Source organism: Dromiciops gliroides, chromosome X, assembly GCF_019393635.1.
Source record: "Dromiciops gliroides isolate mDroGli1 chromosome X, mDroGli1.pri, whole genome shotgun sequence".
Taxonomy (NCBI): Eukaryota; Metazoa; Chordata; class Mammalia; order Microbiotheria; family Microbiotheriidae; genus Dromiciops; species Dromiciops gliroides.
Genome location: NC_057867.1, coordinates 25655800 through 25675237, shown reverse-complemented (window position 1 = coordinate 25675237; position 19438 = coordinate 25655800). Strand labels below are relative to the sequence as shown.

The 19438-nt window shown below is 41.7% G+C and overlaps 1 protein-coding gene across 1 annotated transcript in view; it reads right to left on the bottom strand.

Annotated features, from left to right (window-relative positions):
• OPHN1 (oligophrenin 1) overlaps positions 1–19438 on the bottom strand; it is a 278050-nt gene that overhangs the window by 141154 nt on the left and 117458 nt on the right. The window contains exons 3-4 of the mRNA XM_043974083.1: positions 16483–16544; positions 2296–2367 (exon numbers count right to left, since the gene is read on the bottom strand). Coding sequence (XP_043830018.1) covers positions 2296–2367; positions 16483–16544 — 134 coding nt within the window. The remainder of the gene's footprint in view (positions 1–2295; positions 2368–16482; positions 16545–19438) is intronic.

Genomic DNA, 19438 nt, shown 5'->3' with positions numbered 1-19438 from the left:
ATCCTGGTGCCTTCTATTTCTACTTCACTCCCATAGCTCCCCAGTTCTTGGTCACAGAAATGGTCATAGAATGCTCATTAACTACATCAATATCTTCTGAACCCTTTGTCCCCAGTCTCCCTGTTTGCCTCTTTCAGTTGCCCCCAGAATGCCTCTCTCTACTGATTATGAATACAGTGGGAGTCCAGAATGCAATGAAAATGTCCAAGAATCGCAATATCAAGGGATATTAGTGTTAGCCAGAACATAAAGCATTAGAGCTGGAATGGACCTTAGAAATCCAACCCTGTCATCCTACAGAGGTGGAAATGGAGGTTGAGAAGGGGTCGACCTGCCTAAGGTAACCCCTAAAATTACTGATAGGGCCAGGACTTGAGCCCAGATGTTCTGATTTCAAGTTTAGTGCTCTTGCCACTATATCATGTGTCCCTTCAGTAAGCCAAGTATGAGTCTTTGCATTCTACCCTGGGCTGTATCACACCTTTCACATAGATTCAACCTTGTTCATTATTTCTATGTTCTACTTGTGCTTCTGAAAAGGTTCTTCCACTTCTCAGCTACCTTCCCTACCAATTATTTTGTAATGTTTTCTGATATTCTTTGCTTTTTATATCACTGTCACTTCCCAACAATCCACCTCTCTGGGACCCCCCTTTTCAACCAAGAAAAACCGATAAACAAAATAAAAAGTCAGAGTATGTTTGACAGCATACATAGCATCTGTCACCTAGAGTCCCACCACCTCCTTATTGAGAGGAGGTATTTAATCACTGGTCCTCTGCAAATAGTCCTGGTCATTGCATTAAATCTAAGATCTGATGTCTGCTGTGATCATATTTATGTTGCTTCTCTAGTTTTGCTCTCTGCATCAGTTGAGACAAATCTTCCCATATTTATCTGAATTCCTCATATTCTTCATTTCTTATAGCACAATAATCTATTATATTCACATAACACGATTTATTCAGCCATTCCTGCGACTGGTGGGAATTCACTTTGTTTCCAGTTCTTTGTCATCACAAAGAGTACTGCTATAAATATTTAGGTATATGTCGGACCTTTCTTTATGGTTTTTTTAACCTTCTTGGGGGCATATGCCTACTAGTGAGATCACTAGGGCAAAGGCTATCAAAGGTTTAGTGATTTTTCTTAAATAGTTCCAAATTATTCTCTTTTTGCATATAAACACTATGAATTTCTATTATATACAGTTTTTGTTTTAAAGTGTACATTAAATTTAACATGGTAGTAACAAAATTGCCCTGCTTGTTTGTCTTCTTCTGAACTTCCTTCTATATTCTCTTCTACATATTTCCCAATTTTTTTCTGCAGAACAATTGGATCAATTCAGGATATACCAGCAGCCTATTATTAGTGTACCTGCCTTCCCATAGCACCTTCAATACTATTTGCATCTTTTCTAATTTGATGGCTATAAGACAAAACTTCAGCCATTTTAATTTACATTTCTTTTGTAATTTGTTAATCTGTAGGGTTGGGTTTTTTCATGTGGCTGTTGATGGTTTATATTTCTTCTTTTGGAAACTGTTCTCCTTTGACCACTTAACTATTGATTCTACTCATTCAATAGTGATCACAATGGCACCCTCCATGACCTGAGATGAATGATTTCCTCTGGCTAAGTACCAACCTCATTCCCAGTCCTTCCCAAGCCATTTTTGTGTGATTTGCGCTAGGCAAGGAGGGAGGAACCATCACTCTAACCACATGGCTCCTTTTCATTAACTATGGTAGAAAGAGACCTCAATTTGAAGTCCCAAGACCTAGGCTCCAGTCCTTGCTCAGTGGAATAGCACTTCACCCCCCCACCCCCAACCCCAAGCCTCATTTCCTCACAGGTGTAGTGTGCAGAAAGCAGAAAGCATTCAGGGAAAGTCTATTAAGTATTGCTTTCAGTTTCTTGTCCCAAAGGGCTTGTTAAAAGAAGCCTATCCCAGATAAAACAGAGATTATAGAATCCAAAGATTTAGGAATGAAAAAAAAAACTTAGAGAATTTCTTGTTCAACTGCTTCATTTTCCAGAGGAGAAAACTGAGGCACAGAGAGGAAAAAGTGACTTGTCTATCATTACATGGAGAGCTACTAACAGGGCTGGGCCTAGAAGCCAGGTCTACTGAATCATATCCTACTAAATAACATTCTTTTCAGAGAATAACTCTTGAATATCATAAACACCCCTCACCCTTGGACTAACGTAGCATATAGTCTAATACGCCACTCAGTTGCTATAAGAGGATCTCACCCACGGTAGGGAGGAAGAAGAACGAAACATACCTTGGTGAGGCCAATTTGCTCCTTACGGAAATTTTCCAGTGGTTTGATCAACAAATCACTAGCATTTTGTACCTACAGGAAAAGGAAACATACTTTAGTTTCATCATCAACTTAGAGCTTGGAGAAGGACTTCCCATAACCCCATGCTTCAAGCCCTTAAGCCCCAAGGAGTCACCAAGTCCTAACTAACTGGAGTATTAGAGTTCAATAGAAATAGCCAGAAGGGACCTTATAAGAGATGAAAAGTGACTTTAGGCCAGAAGTGACAAATAGAAATGGGAGCCACCAAGCTGTACAAAAGAATCCCTGGGGGCCACCGATTGACTTAATTTTAAAATGTAAAGCTATCTATGTTTTATTGTATTTTTATTAATTTTGTTTACTATTTCCCAATTACATTTTTTGTTTTGTTTTGTTTTGTTTTACAGGGCAATGAGGGTTAAGTGACTTGCCCAGGGTCACACAGCTAGTAAGTGTCAAGTGTCTGAGGCCGGATTTGAACTCAGGTACTCCTGAATCCAGGGCCAGTGCTTTACCATCCCAATTACATTTTAATCTGGCTTGGTTATACTCAGGAGTGTCCAGGACATGTGTTTGACTCCTCTGCCTTACCCCATAGAATGTCTCAGTTGGGCAGGGTATTAAAAGTGATTCCTTCATTGGAAAGTTGGGGGGGGGAGCGGATCAAATATCTTGAAGTAATAAGAACTTGTCCAAGGCCAATCGAGTATTTTGAGTGGCAGGTCCAGGGTCAGAACTCAAGGCTCCTGACTTCCAGGCCAGTGTTCTTTCCATTCTCTGCTGATTTGTAAGTAACTTCATAAATCAGACTCTGCAAACCAAATGCTCTGAAGAGCGAAACAGCAGGGTAATTTATTGGCTCCTCATGATTTTATTAGTAGTCTGCAAAACCATAAATATGCTAGGAGGGGCCCAAAGAGGGAGAGAGGAGGCACAGGGTGAGCTCGGAGATAGGGTCTGCGGAACACATGGGAATGCAGTTTGGGGATCACTGACCCCATAATTATGTAAATCATTTTCCAGGCTATATGGGATTGCACATGGTCTGGGCTCCCAGAGTAAATCATTTCCACCCAGTATGATGGACCACAAGAACAGAACTGCATTTGTTTCAACATTTCCTGAGATTGGATTCGGCCATTACAAGATCTACCAGGCCTGCTCCTCAGCTTAGAGCAGCCTCTGTTCTTCTAGGAAGGAAGAGCTCTGAACACTGAAAACAACACTGTGTATAAGTATTACAGTTATCCCTACTACATTGTCACTTTCCCCATTGTGGTTTTGATATATCGTGGGTCAGGATAAGAAATTAAATGGGATTTTTTTTTGGGGGGAAGGGGCAGAGTTTTGCAGAAGCCGCAGATGACATGCAAAGGCCAGCAGACAACACAGAAAAAGTTTAGAAACTCAGAAATGCATAAAATGTATGTATAGTGTTACATAATGTCAACATAGTTTGTCTTTTAATACCATAATAATTCAGACTTCCTCTCTGGCAGGGAGGGCCAAAAGACTTTATGCAGATTCTCCAGATTGGGGGGGAGGGGTGCTGTGCCCATTTACCTTCATGATGTGGAAGGGATAACTGTATAACAACCAAAACTAGCAAAGGCCATTGCCCTCTGTCCTCACAGCACAGAGAGAACAAGGGAAATACTTGAATAACCCCTTCTCCATCCCACTATACCCAGCTTCCTCAGCATTGGGCTACCATCACAGACCTATAAGAATTGGAATAGAAAAATTGGTGGGGGTGGAGCCCTTTTTAAAAATCTGGCTGGCAAAAAACCCTTATCTCATATAAGGTATAAAGAAAGAGTCCCTGCCCTCAGGGAGCTTACACTCTACTGAAGGGATACACCATTATACCAACAATGTACAAAGCAAATGAAAGGAAATAGGCCCTGCCCTCAAAGAGCTTCCACTCCACTGCAAAAGTTCTTAATCTTTTCTTGTGTCCTGAATCCCTTTGGCATAAAATAAAATAGAGAGAATTTCAAAGGAAGTCAATTTTATTGAAAAACAGTTATGAAAACATTTTTTAAAATCCCAGGTTAAGAAGCTCTACTCAGTGGAAAAAATGTTAATCAATCCGTCAATAAGCATTTGTTAAGTGCCAGGCACTTTTGTTAGGCAATGAAGATACAAAACCAAAAATGCAACACTTTCTGCCCTTAAAAAGTAATACTTATGGGGCAGCTAGGTGGTGCAGTGAATAGAGCATCGGCCCTTGATTCAGGAGGACCTGAGTTCAAATATGGCCTCAGACACTTGATACTTACTAGCTGTGTGACCCTGGGCAAGTCACTTAACCCTCATTGCCCTGAAAAAAAAGTAATACTTTATAAGGATGGATGATGAGTACAGGAAGCAATTATCCATCTAGTGGAGTCTCTGATGTAATCTCCAAGTAACTTCTTAAGAGATGTTGGGCTCCTCCTCACTGAGAGGAAAGAAGGGAAGAAGCATTTATTAAATACCTACTATGTGCCAGGCACTATGCTAAGCACTTAGAAATATTATCTCATTTTATCCCCACAGCACCCCTGGGAGGTAGGTGCTACTGTTATCCCCATTTTACAGTTGAGGAAACTGAGGCAATGAGAGATTAAGTGACTTGCCCAAGGTCACACAGCTAGGAAATATCTGAGGCTGGATTTGAACTCAGGTATGCCTGACTCCAGGCCCTTCACTGTCCATCCACTGTGCTACCTGGCTACCTCACTAGAAGTCTTCAAACAAAGTCTGGATGAGTATAGAACCAGAGAAAATCCAGGAAAAACTGAAGGCCAACCAGTGGCTTGGGTTACCCACCGTACTCATCTCCAGACTCTGAAACTGTCCTGAAGGTATAGCAACATTGTTAGTCATGACGACTGGCCCCAGATGAACAACACACAGTCTCTTTCCTCATGGAGTTTACAGTCAAACATGGGAGGCAAGAGAGACCCAAATAAGTAGAAGCAAAAGAAAATGTGAGAAGGGAATGTGTATGAAAGGAGCAGCCAGGCCTAGGAGAGGTCAGAGTAGGAGCAATCATTTCTGGGGTGAGGGAGATGAGAGAAGCAAGATCTAGGGAATCCTTCAGAGCAATAATCAGAATCAGAATGCTTTCCCTGCTCCCAGTCTGGACGTGGACCAAAGCACATCCGAGCACTCCCTTGGAGTTCTCCTTCCAGAGCTCAGAAAAGAGAACAGGAATTCTTTTGGAAGGCCACACTCCTCTCTTTCAGCGTCGTCCTCCAAGCCCTTAGTGCTACCTGCCCTGAAAGACAGAAACATGGACCCTAAAGAGTACTGGGGCTGAAGAGTGAGGTTCTGGCTTTGCATCTAGCCTTGGTTATCTATGACCTATGTGACCCTGGGGAGTCATTTCACATCTCTGGCCCTCACCTTCCTCAGCTGTCAAGTAAGGGGGCGGGACTAGATCAGAGGTGTCAACCTTTCAGGTTAGTCCTGCCTAAACCAGAATAAAATGTCCCTGGGAAGGGTTTAACAAAATAAATTACAAATACAATATCACGGTTGTTGCTGTTCTTCTATTGTGTCCAACATGTGACCCCATGGACAATTTCTTGACAAAGATACTGGACTGGTTTGCCATTTCTTTTTTGAGTTGGGTTCCCATTTTACAGATGAGGTACTGAGGCAAATGGGGGTTAAGTGACTTGACCAGGGTCACACAGCTACTACGTATCTAAGGCTGAATTTGAACTTAGATCTTTCCAATTCTGGGCCCAGTGCTCTATCCACTAAGCCATCTAGTTGGTGTCTTCTGGACTCCAGGACAGGCACTCTATCCTGTCTATCCTGCACTACCTAGCAACCCAGTTTTAAGTGTAAGGACTAACTAACGGTAGTACGAAGTTAGAATGCATCCTACGAGGTCAACACAACAACGCAACATAGACAATGTTAATTTGGGGTTTTCTAAGTCAATATGCTACTGGCAGGGATCCCTTGTTATCTGAGTTTGACATTTTGGCCTTGATGGTCCTCCATGATTCCTTCTGCTTATAAATAGAATAATCCCTCCCTTCTATCCCCAGTATATAAAACGTCCTTTCAGCAAATTTATCACCTCCTCATTCTCTCTCATCTAGACTGCCAACTCTTTAAAGGCAGGGACTGTTTTCATTTCTATCTTGTATCACCAACAAAAGGCAAGTGAAATATATACCATGCTATGGTGCACAGAGCTGACATCGGGTGAAACTAACCTAGAAATCCCACTTCTGTCACAGGTATCTCTCAGCGCCCCCAGAAAACTCTCTAAGCCAGGAAGAGGTCAAAAAGGTGCCAATCTGCATTGCTGACCGAAGTTTCCATACTGGGATTTCCCTGCACCAATGAAATCCTAGGCTACAACTAGGAAACAAACATCAAACCCCTAGCAGTGTGGGGGGGGGGACAATGGATGGGTTGATTATGGTATCCCTAAGACTTCCCATAATGCCCAGGTCACACGCCATAGCCTGGGGAATGCTATTCCTTAACACTTGTCTATCTAACAGACCAGGCTTCTTACTTAGTGCGATTCAGTTTAAAAAGCAAAATTGCTAGAGACAGTGAAAGCCACTCAAGCTCACAAGATGGCTTCTTTCTTTCAAGCATGGAGACAACGTTGGGGCTGATGAGCAATGAGTCAGGGCAAAGGGTGTGGGTCCCATCCTAAAGAACCATCACTTCAAAATCATAAAAGACCCGAGAAGCACTTGAAATTTGTCAAGGAAATGTGTTCAGTCATTTTTCAGCTGTGTCCGACTCTTTGTGACCCCATTTTGGGGTTTTCTTGGCAGAGATACTGGAGTGGTTTGCCATTTCCTTCTCCAGCTCATTTGACAGATGAGGGAACTGAGGCCAACAGGGTGAAGTGACTTGCTCAGGGTCACACAATTAGCAAGTGTCTGGGGCCAGATTTGAACTCAGGAAGATGAGGCTTCCTGACTCCACTAAAGTGCCACCTAGTTGCCCAGTTTTAAGTGTAAGGACTAAGTAATGGTAGCTTAAAGTTAGAATGCATCTTATGGTCAGTTTTAGTGCTTGCACCCATCCAGAACACACTAAAGAAGGCATCCCAGAAGAGAGGGTTATGAAGGAATTGTTCTATAAGACATAAGGGGCAATAGAAACATGAGCAATGGTCACCGTCACCCCAGGGTAAAGATTTTCAGCCACAGGAACCCACGAAGACTGTCCACTAAGGCAGGACTTCTTAAACTTTTTTCACTCATGACCCGTTTTTGCCCAAGAAATTTTTATGCAATCTTGGGTACGTGTGTGTGTGTGGGGGGGGTGTGTATATAATTGGTCATTGTGCATTAAGAAACCTTTTACTGTTGTAAGATTTTTGGCGACCCCCATATTCAGTTACATGAGCCCATATGGTATCACGACCCACAGTTTAAGAAGCTTTGAACTAAGGTATAATGGAGGTAAAGGGGCAGCTGGGTGGCACTGTGGATAGAATACTGACCCTGAAGGGAGGACTTGAGTTCAAATCTCACCTCAGGCACAATTGCCTCAAACATCGGGGGCCATCTCCAGTTATCCTGATTATCTTGCCACTGGACCCAACTGGCTCCAGAGGAGAGAGTGAGGCTGGTGACTTTGTACAGCCCTTTCTCAATTCCAATTCAGTATAAGTCATGACATCACCTCCTCAATGTCACGGTCCTCTTCAAGAATGCTGGACAAACAACCACAACAATGGAGACAGGAGCTGTATACTGCTGAAATCTCAGGCCTTTAAGGGTGTTTAAAGTAATGTTGCTGTTGGTATTAATGAAGACACCCAAGAAGGGGCAAACACCCAATTCAGGCTCCCATGGCCTCAGAATCATCGCCGGCATATCCTTCTTCCTCACCTCTCCTATTGTCAATTCAAGTTGATTTTTCCTCCACAATATCTCCTTTCTCTATGTCCAATGTCACGATCCTAGTACAGGGCCTTGATGCCACTTCCCTAAACTACTAGAATTGCCTAAGTCCCCGCCCCCCCATCTCTATTCTCCTTGCCCTCCAATCCATCCTTAAGACCACTACCACATATTAATTTAGGCATGATATGTTAGCTCACCACTCAACAACCTTCCATAGCTCCCAACTGTCAGAAAATTCACAGATCCCAAGTTAAGAACCGCTGCTCTAGGGGGCAGCTAGGTGGTGCAGTGGATAAAGCATTGGCCCTGGATTCAGGAGGACCTGAGTTCAAATCCAACCTCAGACACTTGACACTTACTAGCTGTGTGACCCTGGGCAAGTCACTTAACCCCCAATTGCCTAAAAAGAAAGAAAGAACGAACCACTGCTCTAAACTATCCATCTCCTACAACCTAGATTCCAGCATGTGACTCCAGACTTTGCTGAAAGTGATGTAGGCAGAGTATCTTTGAGCATTTACTATGTGCCTGATGTTGTCCTAAGGTGTCCATAGGAGGAACATGATAGCCATCAGTAGAATGGGCCTAAACCACACAACAGGGAAGCTCTTCCAAAGTTTTTCCTACTGTAATTTCAGTTCCCTCTCAACACTGGCTGAGCCATTTGTGAATGCTTCTACCTCATCCACATGGCCTGTTTTTTCAGCTACACCAAGGCCTCTGCTAGAAAGAACAAAGCCTGTTTGATACCTCCAGCTCATCCGGGATGGGGCCCAGGAGGCCCTTTGCTAACTGGGCCAGGAAATGGGTAAAGTGTAATCAGGCAGCGAGTTCCTGGCAGGTCGTGAAAGACCTCTGCCGAGACTCCCCTCAGCTCACATCGTTCCTGGACGCAAGTGGGAAGTCGGGAGCCAACATTCAGCATGTGAGTGGGGCGTCCTGGAGACAAAAGGGGACAGCGTAATTAAAGACAGAAGAAAGTGACTCACGCGGGTGGCCAGGAGCCAAGGAGAGGGGTGGGAAAAGCAGTTTCTCAAAAGACGGATACTCCTTCAATCTCGTCGATCTTTTCTTAGGCAAAGAAAAGAGATAATGAAATAGCCGGGGTGGCCGGTACAACCAGGCTTCACAATGCTGTCTGAATGGACTGGAGGGGGTTGGGGGGAACAGCTCTGACGATGACATTGGCATCATCTACAAACTCTTCAGAAAGCGGAAAACACCACGGGGCTGCTGATTGGCTGTTGGGCTCTCTCCCAGGCTCTTGTCCCTTGAGATCTTGGGGAGAAAAGCTCTCTTCCCACGGGGAGTTTCCCAAAGGCAAGCTAGTCAGGCAGCCACCTCTGCAATTCGACCTGGGAAAGGAATCGCCAATGCCCTGAGACCTGCTCTCTGCCAGAGACACCAGAGCACTGTGGGTAAACTGACACAACGACCTTTAATTGGGACAAATACCAGGTCCTACATTTGGGCTTCAAAATTCAGTTGCACAGGTACTAGATCTCACCTCAGAGACTTAAAAGCTATAGGTCCCTGAGCAAGTCACTTCACCCCAACTGCCTCAAACATCCAGGGCCATCTCCAGTCATCCTGATCTATATCTTGTCACTGGACCCAGATGGTTCTGGAAGAGAGAGTAAGGCTGGTGACTTTGCACAGCCCTCCCTCACTTAAATCCACTTCACTGCATGTCGTGACATCATCTCCCGATGTCTCATGGTACTCTTGGAGAACAAAGGACAAACAACAACAACAATATGGCTAGGGAAGAGTTTGCCTGGGGGAAAAAAAGATCTATGGATGATAGTGGGCAGCAACCTCAAAATAAATGAGGATGACATGGCAGGCCCAAAAGCCAACTGTTTCTTAGGCTGCAATATGAGCCCCAGATTGAGGGCAAATATCCCCATTGTTCCTAGGTGCACCTTCTGGGGCCAGACAGAGTACATCTGATTCATCTCCTAAATAAAAGCCCTTAGGAATGAATTGTAACAACCATGGAGTTTGGCTCCAGAGAGCAGAGGGGAAAATGCATCTCCTTCCCTTCACAGAGGTGCAGGTCTATGGCTGAAAATATTGCAAATACCATCAGGCATGGCCAACATATTGGCTCCTTTTGATGAACTGCTTTTTTTCCCCTCTTTTTGAATCTTTGCCCCAAAGGATAGATCTCTGAGGATATGTGTAGGAATGGAGGTGATGCAACAAAAGGCATAAACTCAAATAAAACATTTAAAAGAGGGAGAGTAGGGAGCAGCTATGTGGTACAGTGGATAAAGCACTGGCCCTGGATTCACGAGGACCCGAGTTCAAATCTGGCCTCAGACATTTGACACTTACTAGCTGTGTGACCATAGGCAAGTCACTTAACCCTCATAGCCCCGCAATAAATAAATGAATGAATGAATGAATGAAGAGATAGATAGATAAAAAAGAGGGAGAGTAGCCAAAGAAGGCTAACCAGGATAGGGAACCGTCTTAAGTTCACACTATCAGAAGATCAGTTGAAGCAGCTTAGCCTAAAGATTTATGGAGGACAAAAGAGCTGCCTTCATGTATACCTGAAGAGCTTCTATATGGAAGAGGATAAGGCATGCTCTGTCCAGCCCCAGAAGGTGCACCTAGGAACAATGGGGAAGAATGGCAAAAGGGTCCAATTTAAGCAAGTGGACAGAGCTCCATCAGCAAATAGTGGGTCCCCCCTCAATGGAGGTCTCCATACAGAGGCTAGACAGTCAATCACAAGCTAAGTCATAGAGGGGATCTGGGGGGAGACAGGCAGCTATGGATCAGAGAAGATGGTCGTTCCAATTTGGACATGATGAATAGAGTGTAGCCTGGAGGGGAGAGCACTAGAATTTGATACAGAGAACCTTGCTTCCAATCTTAGTTCTACCACTCGCTCTCTGTGTAACCCTAGGCAAATCACATAATCTCCATGGGCCTCCTCTGTAAAATGAGGGAGTTGTATTAGTTGGCTCCAAGGTCTCTCTTAGCTCTATGGACAGGGATAGGGACTAGACCTGGGATTTCATTGGTACAGGAAAGTCCCAGGTGAGGAAGCTCCCTCTACCAAAATTTGTCAAGACCTTCTCTACAATGGAGACTTAGCAATGATGATTTAAAACAACATGCCCAAGTAAGGTCAAATTTGAGGCAACAAGGATCAAATCTTGACATAGGTATCTCAGCACTGGCTCCCAACATAAATGAGCTATGTCACACTTTGTGCTAAATTTAAATATACAGTGTGAAAATTAAAATATAAACAATCTTCTCATTCTTCATCCTTCCTTTCAGAAGACATCAGGAGGGTGATGTCTTGACTTTTGAATGAACTGGATTTAAGTGAGACAGAGCTGTGCAAAGTCATCAGCCTCACTCTCTCCTCCAGAGTCATCAGAGTCCAGTGGCTAGAAATTGGTTAGGACTACTGGTGATAGCCCAGGATGCAGTGGGAGACCTTGGCTTTTTTAAGCTAAGGTCTTTCCCAGGTCTCTCTTTGTCTGAGACAACACTCATTCAGTGATTAAAGGCTAGGTAAGAGTTGAAGCAAAAGATGCCCTAGTCTAACTTCCCAAAAGAATCAGTCTGGAGGGAGGGGAACACCCTCAGGGTTTCTGGCCAGAACAAAAAATGATTGCTATTTACCTAAACAATCTTAATGTAGAAAAATAGGATATCTATTAAATTTCCCATGATTCATTTTAGTAGGTTATGATATAATTAGCTGGTTCCCCAAATCCTGCCAATGCTAAAATAATGGAAGAACTATTATGGAGATTCATTGGAAATTTCAATTTGTATTAGATGATTATTATCTCTCAGTTTTCAAGGGAAATAACATCCCTTCATAATGGATAAAGACATAACCAATTGGAAGCCGAGCCAATGGAACAGCTGAAACTAATGCAAACAAAAGAACAGAGATGCAGCTTAAGAAATGAAAATACAGAAATAGAAAGGAAAGAGCTCCAATCTAGAAAGGAGAATCTAGGATACTTCAAATTGGGAATCACCAGTTTTGCTGCTAAAGGGGAACAAAGACCACCGGTTTGCTTTGTGTGACTATCCAAAGCTACACTGAAATGGGACCTTGGAAGTGTATTGTTTGCACCAAAAGTCCCTGCCCATTGAAAATGTTATGACAGGAGCTGGTCCGACACTAGTGGTAGCTATTGATCAGGGTCAAATGATAATTAGCAAATCATGCACAAAGCAGCTTTGAGTGGTCACAGGAGGTAGCATAATTCCTCTATTAGATTATTATATTAGTATCATATTATATATTATTATATAGTGATAATGATACATCTATTATATTAATAATAGAGGCAACTAGGTGAAAGATTGTGGTGCTAGAGCACTGAGCCTGAAGTCAAGAAGACTTCAAATCCATCCTCAGACACTTACTACCTGTATGATCCTGGACAAATCACTTCACCTCTGTCTGCCTCAGTTTCAACTGCAAAATAGAGATAATAATAGCAACTACCTACCAGGAATATTGTGAGGGTCAAATGAGGTCATTTTTGTAAAGTGCTTAGCACAATGCCTGGCACATAGTAGGTGCTCAATAAATGCTTATTCCTTAATACAGGTGGAAGGAGTAATGCCCACATGGCTGAAGACCTTCATGATCAGTTGAGAATCTAAAGCCTTCCTATGTTAAATTGCAAGTAGATGAAGTGAGAGATGTCAAGATGCTCATTTGATTCTCATGCAACATAGTGTTGAAATTGACATTGAGGGGGGCAGCTAGGTGGCACTGCAGTGGATAGAGCAGCAGCCCTGGAGTCAGGAGAACCTGAGTGTGACCCTGGGCAAGTCACTTAACTCCAATTGCCTCACCAAAAGAGAAAGAAACTAACATTAGAGAGGACTTGTTATTGCACCAACCTAAAGTTGGTGATACCACATTGAAAGAAGTTTATAAATTCATGCTTTTTCAGTGAATATTGTATAACATGAGAGAATTGTGTTAGACTCTTCACTGATAGAGCCACATTGACATCAGGCCAAAGCACTGCTTAAAAATGGGCCATCCCCTTCTCAAGTAATTTGAACACACTACAAACTTCCGTTAAAAGGAAAGTACTTTGAAAAACTTGCATGGAGGTAGAGCAACAGGGCACTGGTTTTCTTGTGTCAAAGAACTTGGAAGAGTGCTGGAGCTGAAAGAAGAAATAGCCATTTTTCTTGGAAGTAGTAATAAAGATGAAGCAAATCCATCTTCTAATCACAATTTCTTCCTAAAACATATATTTTATGGGTATTTTGGAGAGGCTGAGTACTCAAAAAAATCACTTGGAGGCCCTCAAACTCATACTCTTATCCAGAAAGAGAAAATGAAAACATTTATGAAAAATGTAGAGCTCTGGCTAACATGATGCCCAAATGATATATCTGATATTTTCCAAATTTAAAAAATACCTGCCCTGCAGATAAAATAGAAGAAAAGTAAAGATCAATTTATTCACCACTTGACCAGTCTGCAGAAACATTCTCATTTTAAAGATATAGCTATTTCTAAATACAAATAGATAAGGAATTCATTTGCCATGGACAAATATAAGAGACTTGGTCTTACTCTTCCTAGCTGCCCTATTACTATAGATGGCCCCCGACCATCTTCCCAGGGTCCCAGCCTCCCAACCTGGGTGTCATCTTCGACTCCTCCCCAACTTGCACCCCATACATCCAATTACTCACCAACTCATTTCCTTTCTACCTTCACAACATCTCTCATAAACACCTTCCCTCTTTTGGCACTGTCACCACCTCATCAATGCATGCCTGGATTAGTCCAACAGCTTGCTAGTTTGTCCCACCACCTCAGATCTCTCCCCACTCCAAATCCATTTTCCACTCAATTGTCAGATCGATCTTGCTAAAATACAGGTCTAACCATGTCACCCTCTCACCTTATTCAATAAACTGCAAGGGACTCTTTATTGCCTCCAGGTTACATAAAAACCTCTCTTTGATCTTCAAAGGTCTTCATCCCCTATTCCCTTCCTGCCTTTCTTACACCTTTGCTCACCCCCTCTTACTTTTCAATCCAGTGATACTGGCCTTCTTGACACTGTTCCTCAAACATGACATTCCACCTCCTGATTCTGGGCATCTTCACTGGTTGTCCTCCATACCTGAATGTTCTCGTTCTTCATCTCTGCCTCCTGGTTTCCTTCAACTGCCAGCTAAAAGCCCACCTTCTCTAAGAGCTTTTCCCAGCTTTTCTCAGTGCCATGCCCTTCCCTCTGTGGATGAAATCCAATTTACCCTGTACATATCTTGTTCATCCGTAGGTTTTTTTAATGTTGTCTCCCCCATCAGACTTGAAAGCAGGAACTTACTTTTGTCTTTCTTTGTATCCCCATTGCTTAGCACAGTGTGCTTGGAACAGAGTAGGTGGCCTACTAAATGCTTGCTGGCTTGATTTATTCCATCTTAACAAGAAGTAAATGGACGTATCTTAAAAGGCTACATAGAAACAAGCATTTGAACCTGAATATCTTATTATCTTTTGGCTATAAGGGAGCAAATGGCTTTCTGTTTTATCAAACAAAGTGATACAATTTTTACTACTATTCCCAACATCTCGTTTGTATAAGATGCATTTTCAGCTATAGGCTTTATAAAGAAAATAGAGATTTTCAAGAGGGGCAGAAATGGAATTACAAGTATCAGTGTCATCCATACACCATGTTTGGAGAAACTGGGCTGAAAAAAAACAAGCCTACTCATCATGACCTTGATAATAATACTATGACTAACATTTTTTTCTCCTATTGTTTCATTTTCCTAAATTATATGTAAATACAAATTTTGACATCAATTCTTTTTAAAATGTTGTGATCTGGGGCAGTTAGGTGGCGCAGTGGATAGAGCACTGGCCCTGGAGTCAGGAGTACCTGAGTTCAAATCCGGCCTCAGACACTTAACACTTACTAGCTGTGTGACCCTGGGCAAGTCACTTAACCCCAACTGCCTCACTAAAAAAAAAAAATGTTGTGATCCAAATTCTTTCTCCCTCCTTCCTCCCCAAGAACTCAAGCAATTCAATATAAGCTATATATGAACAGTCATGCAAAACATTTCCACATTAGCCAGGTTGTGAAAGAAACAGACAAAAACAAAACTTCAGATAAAAGAACTAACAAAAAAAATTATGCTTCAATCTGTATTTAGACACCATCAGTTCTCTCTCTGTAAATGGACTGCATTTTTCATAGGACCTTCAGAGTTGTCTTGGATCATTGCATTGCTGAAAATAAGCAAGTCATTCACAGCAGATCATCTTACAGTATTGCTGTTATTTTTTATATAGTACCTTTCACGTCGCATCAGCTCATGTAGGTCTTTCTGGGTTTTTTCTGATAGCATTATGGTTAATATTTTTATATGTTACGGATATGCTACTCATAATGCCCTTGATAATAATACTATGGCTAATACTTTTATAAGTTACAAATATGACCATTTGAAAGGGATTTTATCAATAAATGAATATGTGTCACATGATTTTACTGTGTTTTCAGTTTGTGTGATGAAATCAAAAGTATTATAAATTCTCAATTGTATTTAAATTAAAGACAAGCAAAGAAAACTATGTGTGTAGATTGTTTGATGAAGAGTGTGGAAAGGCCATGATTTGGGGGGGGGTAGAAAAACAGGAACATCATTACATAAAGTTATTTCTAAGGCCCCTCCCAGGTCTAAACTCTGCACCGACAAAGCCAGTCTAAGAGCAGAGGGCCTTGGACTTCAAAGTCAAAGCTTTGGTTAAGTTGCCACAGTTTGTTTGGATTATTTGTTGATGGTGTTAATAGGTTTATAATTTTTTTTAATTCTTCAATTCATTTTTTAAAAATTGTGTTCACCATTGTTCTTCTAGTCTAATTTCATCTCTCCTGACATCCCCTTCTAGCTGAAGCAAACAGAGACGGGATTTCCATACTAATTCACTGCTGTTTTGATGGCAAACTCCCATGATGGGCTCTTGAGATTCTGCAAACAAGTCCATTATTCAAGTATCTTGATTGCTACAAAGGAAACCGCAGTTCCAGACCTCCCCTGGCTCAGCAGAAATACTGAGAAACAGGAGCTCACATAGAAGAGGACCACCTGGTGAGTAACACTCTCTCTCTCTCTCTCTCTCTCTCTCTCTCTCTCTCTCACACACACACACACATACACACACACACACACAATTTCCTTTTGGAGGCAGCTAACATGCTTGCCTGCCAATGGGCCCTTCAGGGGCTCAGTGGTGCACACCTACCATCATCATCCTCTCATTTTCAACTTCATTGAGGAGCTCAGCAAATTCCTTAAAAGATTCCGCTGTAAGAAGAAACCAGAAAAGGAGGCTAATTAGTTTCTGAGACTTGACAAGATCCCAGAATGAACGTCATTTAGACCAACCACAGACTGGGCTGGCCAAGGACACCCACAGGTATTGTGTTCAGCCAGACCACCTCCAAATCAGGGGGAAAAGAAAAAAAGATTATCGAGCCCTGTGCTAGAGAAATTGAGTGGAGCCCTTCAGACCTAATTCTCCTAATCCTCAGGCCCAGCTTGTGAAGCACGTTCTGCCAGTATTGTTAATCTCATTATGGTGGGTAGTGACTGGACCAGTGATTTCACTGGCATGGGAACTCACTAATAAGGAAACTCCTCTCCCAAAGCCAGGGCCTGATCTGCAACTTACAGAGAAGTCTGGGAGAGGCAATGAAGAGCTAAGTGACTTAGTCAGCATGACACCGCTAGGCTGAGTTTGAATCCCCATCTTCCTGGCTTGGAAGCTGGCTCCTTAGCCACTAAGGGGAATAATCGGGGCAGCTAGGTGGTACAGTGGATAAAGTACCAGCCCTGGATTCAGGAGGACCTGAGTTCAAATCCACCTCAGACACTTGACACTTACTAGCTGTGTGACCCTGGAAAAGTCACTTAACCTTCATTGCCCCTCCAAAAAAAAGAGGAATAATTATTATTGCAATAGCTAGCACATATATAGAAATATAGTATGTCACAGACACACACACATACATATATATGTGTGTGTATATATATACACACACACACAAATATTCATATGAAAGCTCATTTAATCCTCAAAACCACCCTAAGAGGGAAGTGTTATTATTATCACCAGTTTTACAGGTGAGGAAGAAGTGACTTCTTGAAGTCGGGCAGATAGTATATGTCTGGGGTAGGATTCAAACTTAGATCTTTTTCTTTTTAAAACTGAAATATAGTCATTACGATTTATTTTATTTCCTTTATTTTATATCTTATTTTCCCCCAATTACATGGAAAAACAATTTTTAACATTTTTTCTGAAAACTTCGAGTTCCAAATTCTCTCCCTCCCTCCCTCCTTCCCCTCCCCCTTCAATGAAAAGGCAAGCAATTTGACATGGGAAGTCACATAAAATGTATTTCCATATTAGTCATGGTGGGAAAGAAAACACACCAAAAAAAAAAAAACCAAGAAAAATAAAGAAAGTTTAAAAAAAGTATTCTTCAATCTGCATTCAGATTCCATCAGTTGTCTCTCTGGAGACCATATTTTTTTATCTTAAGTCCTTCGGAATTTTCTTGGATCATTGTATTGCTGAGAATAGCTAAGTCATTCATAGTTGATCACTGTATAATATTGCTGTTACTGTGTACAATGTTCTCCTGGTTCTGCTCACTTCACTTTGCATCAGTTAATTAATTAATTGGTTTTGCTTGAATAGATATTTATTATATACTTAATATATGCATATGTATATATTTATTTGTAATTGAGGTTTTCTTTTTCTTTCTCAATAGAGAGAATGAAGAGGGAAGGAGAGAAGGTAAATTTTCATTGAGTGGAAAAAAACTACAGTTTAATTAAACAAAGAAAAAGGCATAGAAGAAAGCAGAAGGGAAATAAGAAGGAAATAGACCAGCAGGACAACTTTGAAAGTCACATGTTTTATATTGGGGAGGAGGGAGAGGAGAGAGAGAAAGGGAGAAAAAATTGGAACTCAAAATCTCATAAAAAACAAATGTTGAAAATTATCTTTAACATCCCAAAAAAGAGAAAAAGACCTATTTGTACAAACATATTTCTAGCAGCTCTTTTTGTGGTGGCTAAGAATTGGAAATCAAAGGAATGCCTATCAACTGGGGAATGGCTAAACAAGCTATGGGGTATGATTGTGATGGAATATTGTTGTGCTATAAGAAATGACAAGCAGGATGACTTCAGAAAGGCCTGGAAAGCCTTATATGAACTGATGTAGAGTGAAGTGAGCAGAACCAAGAGAACATTGTGCACAGTGACAGCAACACTGTTTGATGAGGAACTGTGAATGACTTAACTATTCTCAGCAATACAATGATCCAAGATAATCCCCAGAGTATTGATAAAACATGCTATCTATCCACCTCCAAAGAAAGATTGAACACGGACTGAAACATGCCATTTTTCACTTTTTCCTTTTTTGTCTTTTATTCAAGTTTTCTTATACAAAATGACTGATATGGTAATGTTTTACATAATTGCACATGTTTAACCTATATCTGATTCCTTACTGCTTCAGGGAGGGGAGAAGGAAGAGAGGGAAGGAGGGATAAAATTTGCAACTCAAAACTTTAAAAATGTTTATTATTTTTAAAAAAGAAAATTATCTTTGCATGTAATTAGAAAGAATAAAATACTATTTACATAAAAGAGAAAGTCACAGGTTGAAGCTATAAACATAACATGAAAAGTAAGCTGCTGTGTGACCCTGAAGAAATCACTTAACCCTCACTGCCTGGCCAAAAAAACAAAAGTAAGTCATCTGTAATAGAGGTTTCACGTAAAATCCTTTTTCGTGTTCTACCTTGAATAGGGAAATGCTCCATTTCTTTGGTATTTGTTAAGTTCAGAATAAATAAATGAAATTTGTTTTTCAAAAGTGCAAGGTTGGGGCAGCTAGGTGGCGCTGCAGTGGATAAAGCACCAGCCCTGGATTCAGGAGGACTTGAGTTCAAATCCAGCCTCAGACACTTGACACTTAGTAGCTGTGTGAGCCGGGGCAAGTCACTTAACCCTCATTGCCCTGCAAAAAAAAAAGTGCAAGCTGTGGTCTTTATCATAATAACACCAACACTTGTTTCTTCCGAGATCTCCATCAGGGATCATCCTTGGTGTTGTGAGTAGCTATGGAAGAGGCCAAATTTTCACTTAAGGATGAGAGATTGGCCTCCAGTGGATCC